This window comes from Thermobia domestica, chromosome 4 (genome assembly GCF_964235325.1).
Source record: "Thermobia domestica chromosome 4, izTheDome1.hap1.1, whole genome shotgun sequence".
NCBI classification, from domain to species: domain Eukaryota; kingdom Metazoa; phylum Arthropoda; class Insecta; order Zygentoma; family Lepismatidae; genus Thermobia; species Thermobia domestica.
Genome location: NC_137457.1, coordinates 251,298,869 through 251,312,282, shown reverse-complemented (window position 1 = coordinate 251,312,282; position 13,414 = coordinate 251,298,869). Strand labels below are relative to the sequence as shown.

The 13,414-nt window shown below is 35.2% G+C and overlaps 1 protein-coding gene across 1 annotated transcript in view; it reads left to right on the top strand.

The window, feature by feature from the left end:
• Positions 1–13,414, top strand: part of LOC145683979 (uncharacterized) — a gene marked incomplete in the record, with an annotated part of 170,982 nt that overhangs the window by 39,387 nt on the left and 118,181 nt on the right. The window contains 1 exon segment of the mRNA XM_081755729.1: positions 1,760–1,855. Coding sequence (XP_081611855.1) covers positions 1,760–1,855 — 96 coding nt within the window.

Genomic DNA, 13,414 nt, shown 5'->3' with positions numbered 1-13,414 from the left:
CTCGCTGTTAAACGGGACGTTAAACTCAAAATCAACTCAACTAAGCGCACAGTATATAAATACGGACCTGAGTATAAGGAATTTGTTCCTTTACTCTGATACCATACTTGATTTGTGTTGACCAGTGATTATCGTTCCAATCTTCGGAACCGGGTTCGGATTCCATGTTAAACTCTATGGACCTTACGCAGAGTCGTTTTGACGCGTGATTATTACTATACTAAAGAGTTCGATTAACATGTTTCCTGCAGTAGTCAGACCTTTAGAATGACGTTAATCATGCGTCAGAACTACTCTGCATAAAGCCCTTTAGTATCGTACGTATGGAAAATGTTCGTGAATGTAGAGACAAAATTATTGTAAAAGGGTGATCTCTTCGGCTTTGTCAGTCTGTCTTCAACAAGTATCAGAGTAAAACTGTAAAAAAAAATATCTAGAAGCGGATTTTTGCAGTCGATTCAGCGTCCTAAGAATAGATTCCTTTTATTTTGTTAACCTGTTATTCAAACCAGAAGTGGTTGAAGTTACTCATATCAGTTCCCAACGTACGTGTTTCACTGTAGAACAAAAATAATCATAGATACTGATAAGCGGTTTTTAGTAAACAATTCAATCTCAAGGGAACATATTATCACACAACTCTGCCAAAACGGAACTAGTATTTCCGGTTTTGATACCGATTTGCGTAGAGCAAAAATGGCGAAATATATGAAATAGCTGTTTATTTGCAGTCGGTTCGATGTCCCAAGAATGTATTTCATATCCTATGCTAACCCTGTATTCAGAAAGAGGTAGATGTCAACCATTTAAGCTTTCAATGTTTATCACCATAGAACAAAAATGGTAATAGCAGCAAGCCGTTTTTTTCAATCGGTTGAGCGTCTCAAGAGACATATATATCTTGCAATACTACCGAAACCGAAGTGCTTCAAAATTTACTATCGCTTCCGGTTTCAATACAGATTTCCATAGAACAAAAACTTGTAAATGATATTTAGGTGTGGTTTCTTGCATTTCATTTAGCGTCTCTAGAATAGGTTCCATCTCCTCCGTTAACTCTGTATTTAAACCGGAAGGTACGAATCAACTATTTCCGTTTTCAACGTTTATTCCTGTTGAACAGAAACGTTAATAGATAGCGAAAAGCGTTTTTCTTCAGTTCAGCTTCTCAGAGAACGTACTATCACCACCTGCAATTCTATCAAAACCGGGAGTGGTTGTATTTTACTAGTACTTATTTCCTAGAGCAAAAACTAAGGATTTCCTAGAGCAAGTATAGGCCTATAATGGCTTTTAGATACGGATTCATTGTCCGACGACCATAATCTACGTGATATTATTCCTATATGCATCTACTAGTTATAGGTGTATTACTTCAGGTTTGAGCATTGAATTAACATAGTTTGGAAGTCTGTCGTAGTTTTAACACTGTGAAACGATTGCTCTTATTAGCATTTGCAAATGATATATCTGTCAGGCATTAGAGTTACACTCACCAAGTTAACAATAAAGAAGAAATTAAGTAAATAATAAACAAGCAAATACATAAATTAAAGATTACTCCTAAGCAAATACATAAATTAAAGATTACTCCTATCATTTGTAGATGAAGGCTTTACAAATACGATAAATTTAGTATTCACGAGTTTTGAGAATAAATGTTTAATATTTTAAAATGTGTGTTTAGAGGTTCAGTGTTAACTTGTGTCTTAATCCAGCTTTCATAAAGCTAAATATTAACCAAGAAGTTTCTTATTAGCTCAACTTGAGGCCCTGCAGCGCGAGGAATACCAGGAAGAACGAGCTCTCTTCCGGAATGGGCACTCTCAAGATGAAGAATACGGGAGAAAACACGGTATACATATTCACTTAGCACATAGCATGAGTCATATCCTTTTAGCCATTGGTTCGGCTTTTCTCATTTTTTTTTTTTTAATTTCACTTACCCGCAACAAATCCCCCTTTTTAATTATTATTTTACCAATTTTCAAATCACACCACGTGTTATTTTTTCCCCTGCGCTAAAATCGTTCATATATATTTTTTTTTCTTTTTTCATGATACCTAGTGCAAGAGGCATTTGCATTGGTTTGGTGTCATTTTCATTTTTACTGTGAGAAATAGATAAACATTTAGATATTGAGAAATGTTAATTGTGTACCAGTTATTAGCAACCATGAAAATTCAGATTACTTACGTTCAACAATCAAACCTCCTGCATGTATTATTTATTCTATTGTGTGTTTGCATTAAAATTATATTTTTTCCACTAGAGTTCTTTTCATTTTAAAATGAGCGTATTTAATACATGTTTTAAGCTGGAGAATTCAGCAACTTTTACATCTCTAAAGCGAATAGAAAATTGAAAGATATCAGCTTTCCTGTCGTCGGTGGTTTCCGTTCTTCTCTGCCGGTCCTCGAAGCTTTGGAAAATCATCTTCAACTCGACAGTTTTGGGATGCGCTAGTAATCTCTACACTGAGTAAGCGAGGTATTTTTTAAAATCGCACGTCTTGTTTCAGTAGCGTCTGCAGAGGCGTTTCCGGGTTTTAACCCCCTTGAGCAAAATATTAAGATACGCAAATACTTGAAATGTTATATACTTTTAAGCTTGAACTACCCCTGATAAAATTCTGTATAAGCCACAGTATAGAACCATTCACTGTAAAGTATTTCATGGCATATTTCATTCAGCTAAACCAGGCTCCGTTATTTACTACGTATCAGATACGAATTGCTTGCACAACTATCCACACCTGATGATAAATGCAGGACCAGGTAATAGTTGGATATCTACAGCGCTACAACTGTAAATTCAGCAGCTGAAAGACTTACAAATTCTGCCACATCTTTATGCACTTAAGGGTCTTCACTACAGCGAAATTAAACTACCGCTAATTTTAGTTTTTCTATAATATCTTCAAAACAAATAAAAATATTTGAAAAGCAGAAACGTAGTAAACTAGACAATACGATTTTGCATGTGATACCTTCACCACAATTCACCTATCCGCTTTTGGTATCCCGCTATTTACAGAACTCGCAAAAAATGCTAAATCTTTCTAGAGTTGCAAATCAAAAGCAGATAGATGAGTTGTGATAACGACTCGTTTTACCACTTTCACGAGCTACACTATGCGTGCTTCTCTTAGGACTTTTACAGGACCCATAGACGATCCACGGTTTGTGCAAACATCGTGTTTGCGCAAACACTCGGCCATACACAATTCAACTGTTTGCACAAACTTCAGTTCAATTTTGAGTTTTATCGTGTAAGCATGTCCACTGAAGCAGCTTGTTTAGCGATAGTAATTGCTTGTGCTTTGGAAGCGGAAAAGTCCGATTATGGCTGGCCGTTGATCTGAAACAAAAATGCACTAAAACGGATCGTAAGTTAGTACTGTCTGATGAAATAAAGCTTGATTAAACTTCATTTCAAGCAATATCAATGTCTCGGTCTGGCTATGGCTTACCAAACGGTTCATCTCTCAAAACTTAGTCCCAAATATTTCTTCAAGACAATTAAAATTTTAAAATAAATAAACTGCTATGGTTAAATATTTTCAAGAAGTTTGTTTGAAAATTTCGAATTATTTCTTTTGTTCGAAACTTTAACTTTCAATTCGACAATTTTGGTTTGAAATTTTAGGTCCAAAAATTTGATTTGAAAATTTCGTTATAAAAATTTTTTACTTCGAAAACAGGTTGAAACTTTTAATTCGAAAATTTTAGTTTCCACTTTCTAGTTCTAACATTTGGATTGAAATGTTTTGGTTCGAAAATTTTGATTCCATTTTTTCGAAAAATTTTAGCTTAAAATTTCTAGTTCAAAAATTTCAGTGTGAAACTGATTGGTTTCAAAAATTTGAATTCGAAAATTTTAGTTTCAACTTTCTAGTTCAAAAATTTGGACTGAAATGTTTTGGTTCTAAAATTTTGATTTCATTTTTCGAAAATTTTAATTTAAAATTTATAGTTCAAAAATTTCAGTGAGAAATTGTGTGGTTTGAAAAAATTTGAATTCGAAAAGTTTTATTTCAATTTTTTTGTTCGGAAATTTTAGTTTCAACTTTCTAGTTCTAAAATTGGTTTGAAATGTTTTGAATCGAACATTTTAGTTTAGAATTTCTAGTATAAAATATTTCAGTGTGAAATTGTTTGGTTTAAAAAGTTGAATTCGAAAAGTTTTATTTCAAATTTTGGTTCGATGTTTATAATTCGAAAATTTCAGTTTGATTTCATATTGATTTCAACTTTTTTGTTCGAAAAGTTTAGTTTGATGTTTTTAATTCGAAAATTTCAGTTTGAATATTTTTGATTTGAAAAATTTGAGTTCGAAAAAATTTAGTTTCAAATTTTCACTTCAACTTTTGTAATAACTGGAAATTAGTGGACTCAAAATTTAATCGAATATTTAAAAACCGTTTATTTGTTAATCGAATAGTTAAAAACCGATATTTTTTAATCGAATAGTTAAAAACCGGATAACGTTTGGCGGTTAACCGTGAAACAATTCCCTCTTTGCACTCACTGAAAAATTTTGGCTAAATATTTTGAGATGATTTTAACTAAACCGTCAATGTTATTTAAGATATAAATTACACGAACTAACACCAAGACCAAGAAGGTAACCTTAAAGTATCGTGGTTCTCTCTTATCAAAAAGCTTAAGAGGAGTGCATAGGGATATTATAGTGATCTATATTAGGGTTCTATACTATTATACCAAATGTTTAAATTGGGCGATTTCCAAAATTTAAGGAGTGGGCCAGGGTACCCCTCCCAAATTTTTAAAGGGGTGCACAAATGTACCTATGTCTTATAATAGGGCATAGACTCCTGTATACGCTCATATAACCATATAATGTAATAGGACATCATCCAAGAGAATAAATTAGGCCAAAAGACCAAACACGTGGTTGGGCAATTTCTAAAATTTAAGGGGTGGGCCAAGGTACCATTCCCAAAAATTTCAAGGGATGCACCAATGTACCTATGTCTTATGATAGGGAATAGACCTCTATACATGACCATATAACCATATAAGGTAATAGGTTCTCATCCAAGAGGATAAATAGGATCAAAAAACCAAACACGTGGTACATCATATTGCATATGTTTATATTTTGGCAATTTTGTACCCCTAAAACAGAACGAAGTGAACCACCCAAATTTATCATGATACATATTAGAGTCCAGTAGTATAATACCGAATGCTTAAACTGAAAAAATTCCAAATTTTAAGGGGTGGTCTATGATACTCCTCCCAAATTTTAAAGGGGTGCACAAATGTACACCTTGTCTCAAAAAGGTTGAGCGCATTCTTTACTGGTGTTTTGAGGCAATAATTTTCTAAGTCCAGCTTCGGGTATCTTCGGGAAAAAGTAAGCCAGGTTCGAACCTCCAAGCCAGCCTTTGCAATCGGGAAAAAGTTTGCAGATGTGTTTTTCTTCTTTTAAATATAATAAGACTTGTTACCAAGTGTTTAAAAAAGCAACATTGATTGAAATACTTAATGATACAATATTTCGAAACCTTTTTTTTCAATGTCAGCACATGCTTGTTTGTCATTTAGCTCTCCATACGTAATGGAACATTTAAATACGTTAAATAATCTTTCCATATGTAAAAGAATGCTCAAAGTTAAGAAATAGAACATAATTATCGCCTGAGTACTAAAATAAAAGTCAAAGTAGAACAGAAACGGCGTTTGTAATGGATATGAAGGTCATAATTATCTTGAGATCCGTTAAACATCGCTAGAAGGTTCTGTTAGCTAATTGGTAAGCTGTCGGATTTCAAATCATAAGGTTGAGGGTTCGAATCCCGTCTAGGCTAATCCTATTTTTAAAATTATATTTTCCGCAATGCATGAAAAATTATATAAAATAATTACATTAGAATACATAAGTTGTGTATATATAACATACTCATTGCAGAACATAGTAATTATTATGTTTAAAATATAACATCTGAGATAATTTTCACAGTAGGTCGGTATTATATATGAGGATGTAAATACAAGTTAAGAAACTCGTTCAACAGCAATAAATAAATCATGTAGTGTATTTATTTGCAGCTATTTGTCATATAGAGGGTAATTCTCAACATTCATAATACAGAATGTCATTTATGTTCTTGAAAAGTTATTCGATGCATAAACAGAAGGTATAAACAGAGAATCCAAAGTCGGAACGCTCGCAAAAAAAAAATCATGAACCCCAAAGGTCACGTGAGCAGACTGGAATTGTCCTTATGAAGCATGCCACAGCAGAAAGTCTTTACATAGATTTTCAATTCAATTCCTGATATATGCTTTTGCAATGTGGAGGTGGTGATGCCTTGAGTCGCACTCTCTCGCTCGCTCGCTCGCTCACTCACTCTCTATTTATACAGAATATAAAAGTGGATTTATGTGTGTATTTCAACATAATTCTGATATATCTAGAGCAATTTTAACTATATTTCTTACAGTCTGGAAAAAGAGTACTGTCGGGATAATATCAAAAATGCTAGAAACGGGTCGATATTAGTATCGAATCTATAGTTTCGTGGTCGCTTAGGTGAATAGTTCTACTTTCAATTCAAGTCCAATTAAGCTTCCATTAGCACCCAGGGTGGTTACGTAGCGACATAAAGATATCGAAATCATTCGATATTAGAATCGAATCGTAAGTTTTCAGCGCCGCTAACAGTGCAGCATTTCCCATTAGTCCACATTAGTCCACATTTCACATTAGTCCCATTGCCTAGAGGGCAACATATTTGCAGAGTGCAAAGTTTAAAACTTGAATAATATTTTAATTTTTTCCGTATGAAAAAGTTATAAATCAAGAGCAAATATACTATTTCACGAACAATCCTCTTTTACTATTCTAATATGTTTAATAATAGCGTAAGAAATCTAATAGTAATTCAGAACATGTTTCACAGTTGTTATTTTTTGTTACATAGTTGTAGCTGTAGCATGTAGTGAGTGGAATTTAACTGTAATAAATTCACTATTTAACCATATTCGAATTAAGTTTTATTTTTAAGTTCGGGATGAAGGGGTGGAGAAATATGTAGTTATTGGGGGCACCGAGCTTTTCTACATTTTACTTTCAAGATCTCCATTTTTCTTTTGTCATTTGTTCCTAATAAAAAAAAGTTCAGTCACTTTTGGATTGTCATAGGATAGTAGGAGTTGGATTTTGGGATGCAGCCTGTGAGATTCTAGAGGAGCTAACTGCTTGAAAAAATATTTTTGAATCATCTGTAACATATGAAATAAGGATATGTATCATAAAAAATTGAAAGTAACTATGTCTGCGTAATCATCACGGTCAAATTGCAAAGTCAAATGAATTGACGTTTGGTATATAATCAGGCTCCATTCCCAACTGGGAAGTTACCATACGCGTGTCACTTCCATTATAATACATATCCTTAGGGGGAGTAGAAGTCCGAATTTTTGCGAAAAATTTAGTATCTTACAAGCCGTTCAACTGAGAGCTGAAATTCAACATATAACTCTTTATTAAAAATAAAGAAAATATGTCCTGGCATTTTTTAAAATTATCTTTTATGAGCGGGGGGACGGGGGTGCATTTTCTATATATTGGAAATTGGTAGTGGGTTGATTTGTAAAAATAATCGACAACGATTGATATTAGTTGAAAAACAAATTGAGTAATGCAAACTAAAGTTCTTTTTGAATTTTATACCCACTGCTTTCTATTTATAATTGCTGAAGCTGGTGTTTAATGTATGGAGCGTTCCGAGCATAAGGCAATCAAGCCATAAAGTTAGAGAAAAATGGCCATAAAATTTGTATTCTAAACTTAATTACATGGGCATTTTCAATTAGTACGGCATGCTTAATTATATAGAAAATTAGTCTCTCTCTCTCTTTTTTTTTTTTTTTTTTTTTTTTACGTTGGTCTACTTTCCTTGATTTGAAACTTTCAAATTTCACCCTATTTTCTACTGAAATGTGTCTGTAAGGCAACAAAGAAATAATTCATTTTAATTTGGAAGATGAGAAACACTTTGCCATTATATATCGTAAAGGTCAGACCCACCAGTATTGTAACAGAGAGGTGCTTGAGCCATTGACGGTAGAAATTCAAACTCCGATAAGTGATAATTTCACAGTCTTGTTTTATTACAAGTGTAACCTCTTTAGTCAATGGAGAGGAGGACGTGGGCCATCGGTCAGAGTTGATGTCGATGGGTTTTGGTGGGTCGGAGTTGGTCGCAATGGTTCAGAGTGGTTCATAGTTGGTGGTGGGTCAGAGTGGATCACGATGGTTGATGGGTCAGAGTGGGCCAATGGGGCATTTGGATGGTGGGTGATAGTGGGTCATGGTGGGTCGTGGATCAAATTTTCATTGACCCACACCATCTCTGGTTAAAATTGTACTAAAGATAAGAGGCACCGAAGATGCATGTCGGCTATTATGCTCAAATTTTGCTCATGGATAGTACTCCACCAGGAAGCAATAAATCTGAGACGGTTCACGGTATCACCTTCTAGAACTCGAGATGTAGGGGTTTGTCTGATTGGCTAAATTAAGAAGTCAATGATTTATCCTTCAACAACCAAGCTTTTTATGATCGTTTCCGTGGGGAAGTCAGGAGAACACGTGCCTAGTAATCGTAATATTGATAGTTTGCGTCCACCCCGGGTATTTGTTTTGTGTTTTTTTGATTCACCTAAATATAAACAAATCACACATATAGGCATTTTGACATATTTTGGGAGAGTAATTTTGTGGTTCGTTGGCGTTTCATCGCGTCTCTGCTGCTGGTGGTAAAGTTTTCAAAATGGAACTTGGGCCACCACGGATCGTCGCTGCGGGGCCACCAATTTCTGGCGAGAGGTCAATAGTTGACCATCTGTAGTCCACCGACGCTTACAGCTTAGAGTAATGAACGATGTCTTTGCCTTGTAGAGTTCATGACTACCGACGTCGGCAGTCAACTAGCTTTTAGTATTCCTTTACTAACCATCTATTGTTCATGTTTGTACACGGTGTTGTAATAATAATAATAATAATAATAATAATAATAATAATAATAATAATAAGAAGAAGAAGAAGAAGAAGAAGAAGAAGAAGTCAATGAAGAATATACTCTGATACCAAGTGCTGTATTTTTGCCAAAAGCTGTTCGCGGCACTAAATTAAAGATTATTATTATTAAAGATTATTATTATTATTATTATTATTATTATTTGTAGTAATAGTAGTATAATTGATGATAGAATAATTATTGTCTATGTATTGTCTAGGTAGGACTACACACAGGATTTGGCTCGTTTTGGTTCGACTTGACTCTAATCCGAGTCGAGTTGGAAGATATTTTTCGCGCCGAGTCCAAGAGTAGACCTCAAAGATGTCTGTTTCGAGTCGAGTCGAGTTTCAAAGAAAAGTCGTTCGTGCCCATCCCTACTAATGAGAGCTTAATCGGAGTTAAGCGAAATTGAAAGTCTCACTATTTATCTAAGCGACCCCGAAAACTATGAATCTAATATCGATCATTTTCTAGCAATCTTTTATATGTATCCCCCTCCCATTCACCATAGGTAACCCGACAGCAATCTTTTTGAAACTATAAGAAATGTGGTTAAAATTACTCTAGACCAGTGGTTCTCAATCTAATTCCTATCACGATCCCCTTTTATCACACGCTCTTGCCAGCGACCCTTTTATAATTTGTTTTATAATAAGCTTGTGTGAGATTTTTAGCATACCTATTTCTATAATAGTAGAATCCATTTTTTTGTTTATAGTGAACAGTGCCATGGAAAATCAGTGCCCGGGGCGAGAGTATAGTACGATGTCACCGTATATATGAGTGACGTCGACAGACTAGCTACGAAGCGCCACCATGGTTGGCACGAAGCTCAATAACATTTTCAAAATAAACCCTACCTTTCCTTAATTTTGAGCACATTTTATTACGTTTTTCCTTCTATTTTACACATGTGCACATGTACTTTCCTAACATGAGTAACACACTTCCTCCGAAATGTGTGGCCCCTTTTTTCGGCGCCCGGCACTGACAGTGGATACAGTAACTGTAATATCTATATTCCCAATGACGAAGGTGCTGGTTCAAGATGGATGTTAAACTCCTTCATTGAAGAGGCCATTAACGTATCCGATCTATGCCCACAACTTCTTGACCAAATAATAGAATGATCATGCGACAAGTCTTTGCAACTGTTTTTTTGTAACGAAGACTTGGACAAGTTCTGCCTGATGAGGAGAGAAGAATATCCTGGTCTGGGGATTGCTGCTTTAAAAGTAATAATTCCATTTGCTATATCGTACTTGTGCGAAAGTGTGTTTTTTTTTATGGTAAACATTAAAACAAAGATAAGAAATCGCTTATCAGTTGAAAATGGTTTGATAATGTTCGTCATGAAGATTGAACCGGACATTGCTGCACTAGTGAAATTACACCATGCTTAGGTATCTCATTAGGTTTTAATTTTAATTGTATTTCAATGTGCAGGTTTTGTTGCATGTGTATTTTTCTAGTATTTCTATATACAGTTCTCATTAGTTTTATATCATACCTCTTTGATTTAAATTCATTTTTAAACAACTCTACTAACTAACTAACTCTATGGCCTATGGAACCCGGAGGTTCAATGCCGCGTTCACAAAAGCTCTACACTGACTTCTATCCTTAGCCAATTGGATCCAGTTTCTACTTTGTATTCTTATCTCAGCGAGATCCATCTTAATATTGTCCTCCCATCTGCGCCTAGGTCTTCCTAATGGTCGTTTTCCGATTGGTCTTCCAGTCAAGATTTTGAAAGCGTTTCTACTTTCTTCCATTCTAGCTACATGACCTGCCCACCTAAGCCTTCTAGACTTGACGACCCTAACAATGTTGGGTAAACCGTATAAATTATGTAGTTCCTCGTTATGAAGTTTCCGCCATTCCCCATTCCCGTTCCTCTTGGGTCTGAATATTCGTCTAAGGATCTTGTTCTCAAATAATTTCAGTCTATGTTCTTCCCTCAGAGTAAGCGACCATGTTTCGCAACCATACAGAACAACAGGCATGATTATCGTTTTGTATATTATAAGCTTCAAATTTCTCGACAGAATTCGCGACGACAAGAGACTTTGAACCGAATAGTAACACGAATTCTACACCCTTTGAAAATGTCCAGTAGACTTACTTTTTATTGTTCTTTACAGTGTGTATAAAAAATAAAAGTATGCTTATCAGAACAAAATTAAAAATAATATTTAAAAATAATTTCTGGTATTAGATTCTAACTATATTTATCTCTTCCGCCTATCTTCGCGATCCCCTAGGGGCCGCGACTCCCAGGTTGAGAAACCCTGCTCTAGGCATACATGAGTTATGTTGGAACATACATACATACACTTTTATGTGTATAAATGCAGATAAGAGAGAGTTGAGAGAGAGCGATTAAGGAATTGCCGCTCTCAATCTCTTCACTTTACTTTTGCGATTCGCGAATTTCTTGCGTGACAGTTTGGGGCTAGCTAGTTTTTTGTCTTGGACCACGATCCGATTTTCGATATGCTCTACCTAAATGCTGTAATGCGAATATTGAGAAGTTATCTGCGATGAAAGTAGCTGCAAATAAATACATTACATAACTTATTTATTGCTATTACACGATTTTTTTAATTTGTATTCAATATTCACACATAACACACCGACGTTCTGTCAATACCTCAGATGTTTATTTTAAAGATAAGAATTACTTATGTCGTGAAATGATATGAATATATATATTCAACTGATATATACAACTGATGAATTGTAATGTAACTATTTTACATAATTTTCATGCATTGAGGAAAGTAGAATATCATAAAAGAATTTCACCTGAACGGGTATCGAACTCACGATTTAAGCGCTCGGTGGTGTACCACTGAGCTAATTTGACCGCTTTTCGGAAGCTGCTTCTGAAATATAACTGAGCTCATACGTAAATGGTCTTTTCCGTATGGAAATCACAATGACGAAACGAGAGTGTGAATACATAGTCTCGAAATATTGTATCATTAAGTATTTCAATGTTACTTTTTTCTACACTTAATACCATTTCAACATGTCTTATTATATTTAACAGAAGGAAAAACATATCTGTACATCGTTTCCCGATTACTAAGGTTGGCTTTGGAGGTTCGAACCAGCAGCTTTAGTTTACTGTTTTCCAAAGATACCCGAAGTTGGACTTCGAAAGTGTTTGTCTCAAAACAGCTATCATCATATCGCTCAATCTGTTTGGTATATTGTTTGTTTTTATACGTGTAAAGTCAGTATAACAATTAATTCTTTAAACAGCTTTTCGTATGTATTAATATTCCTTTATAAAAACTGTTTTTAATATTATTATTACGGCGCACCATTTTCAGATTTCTTTCGCGAGTCGTTGACCAAGTCGTTCCCCACCAGCGTTGCCAGACTCACAGCTCGGAATTATTCCAAAACCTGATCGAACTTATGCTAGATTCGGTCAAATTATGCTAGATCCTCATAATTACTAATTCAGGAGTTTAAAAAAACGAAGTTGAGATACGATAACGTAACTTAAAATACACAGAGAGCAAGAATGCATGGATAGAACTCAATACTTCACGCACCAAAATTTTAACTCAACTAAATTAATGCAGTCGTTGCCAGATTCAATGGCGTATATGTCGTATAAATGAATGCAAAGTTTTTGTTTACATATTTTGAAAGAAAATTACTTCGCAGCATAAGCGGAGTTGGGAATCGTCTGCTGGGGGGGGGGGCAGATTTTTGGTCGGTCTCGGAGCTGTCATTTCAGGAATAAATATGATGATGAAGTCAGAAATAAAGATGGTGAAGTTGTCAAAAAGTTGGGGGGAGAATGGCCCCCATAGCTCCGCCCATGCGTCGGAGTTAAAGGATTAGAAAACTCTGGGTGGAGCCACAAAAAAGCCCAAAGACGTTTCGAACTTACTTCGAAAAATAAGACTGCCTGTATGGTTTACCGACTGTATGAATCAATGGAAGAGGATACATTTCTGCCGTTCTTTTTCTTCCCACGACCAACTTCTTTCTCATCTCCAGGTTTTACGGCTTTTTGATAAACTTGCTGAAATTGTGCTAGATTTGGGCAGGATGCTAAAAGCAAGATGCTAGATGCTAGAGACATGCAAATTATGCTAGATCTAGCATCATTATGCTAGATCTGGCAACGCTGTTCCCCACAATAGGCGTGTCGTGCAAGTAACCAATCACACGTCAGGTACTAGCTTTTACCTATTGCTTCCTTCTCACAGCTCAGAACATTGGTAACTATGGATAGACGTACAGCAGTAATTACTTTATGGGAGTTGGAAGGTTATTCTGCAACTGCAGCTAGCAGGCGAGTAGGTGTTTCGGCCTCTACAGGAAGACGATGG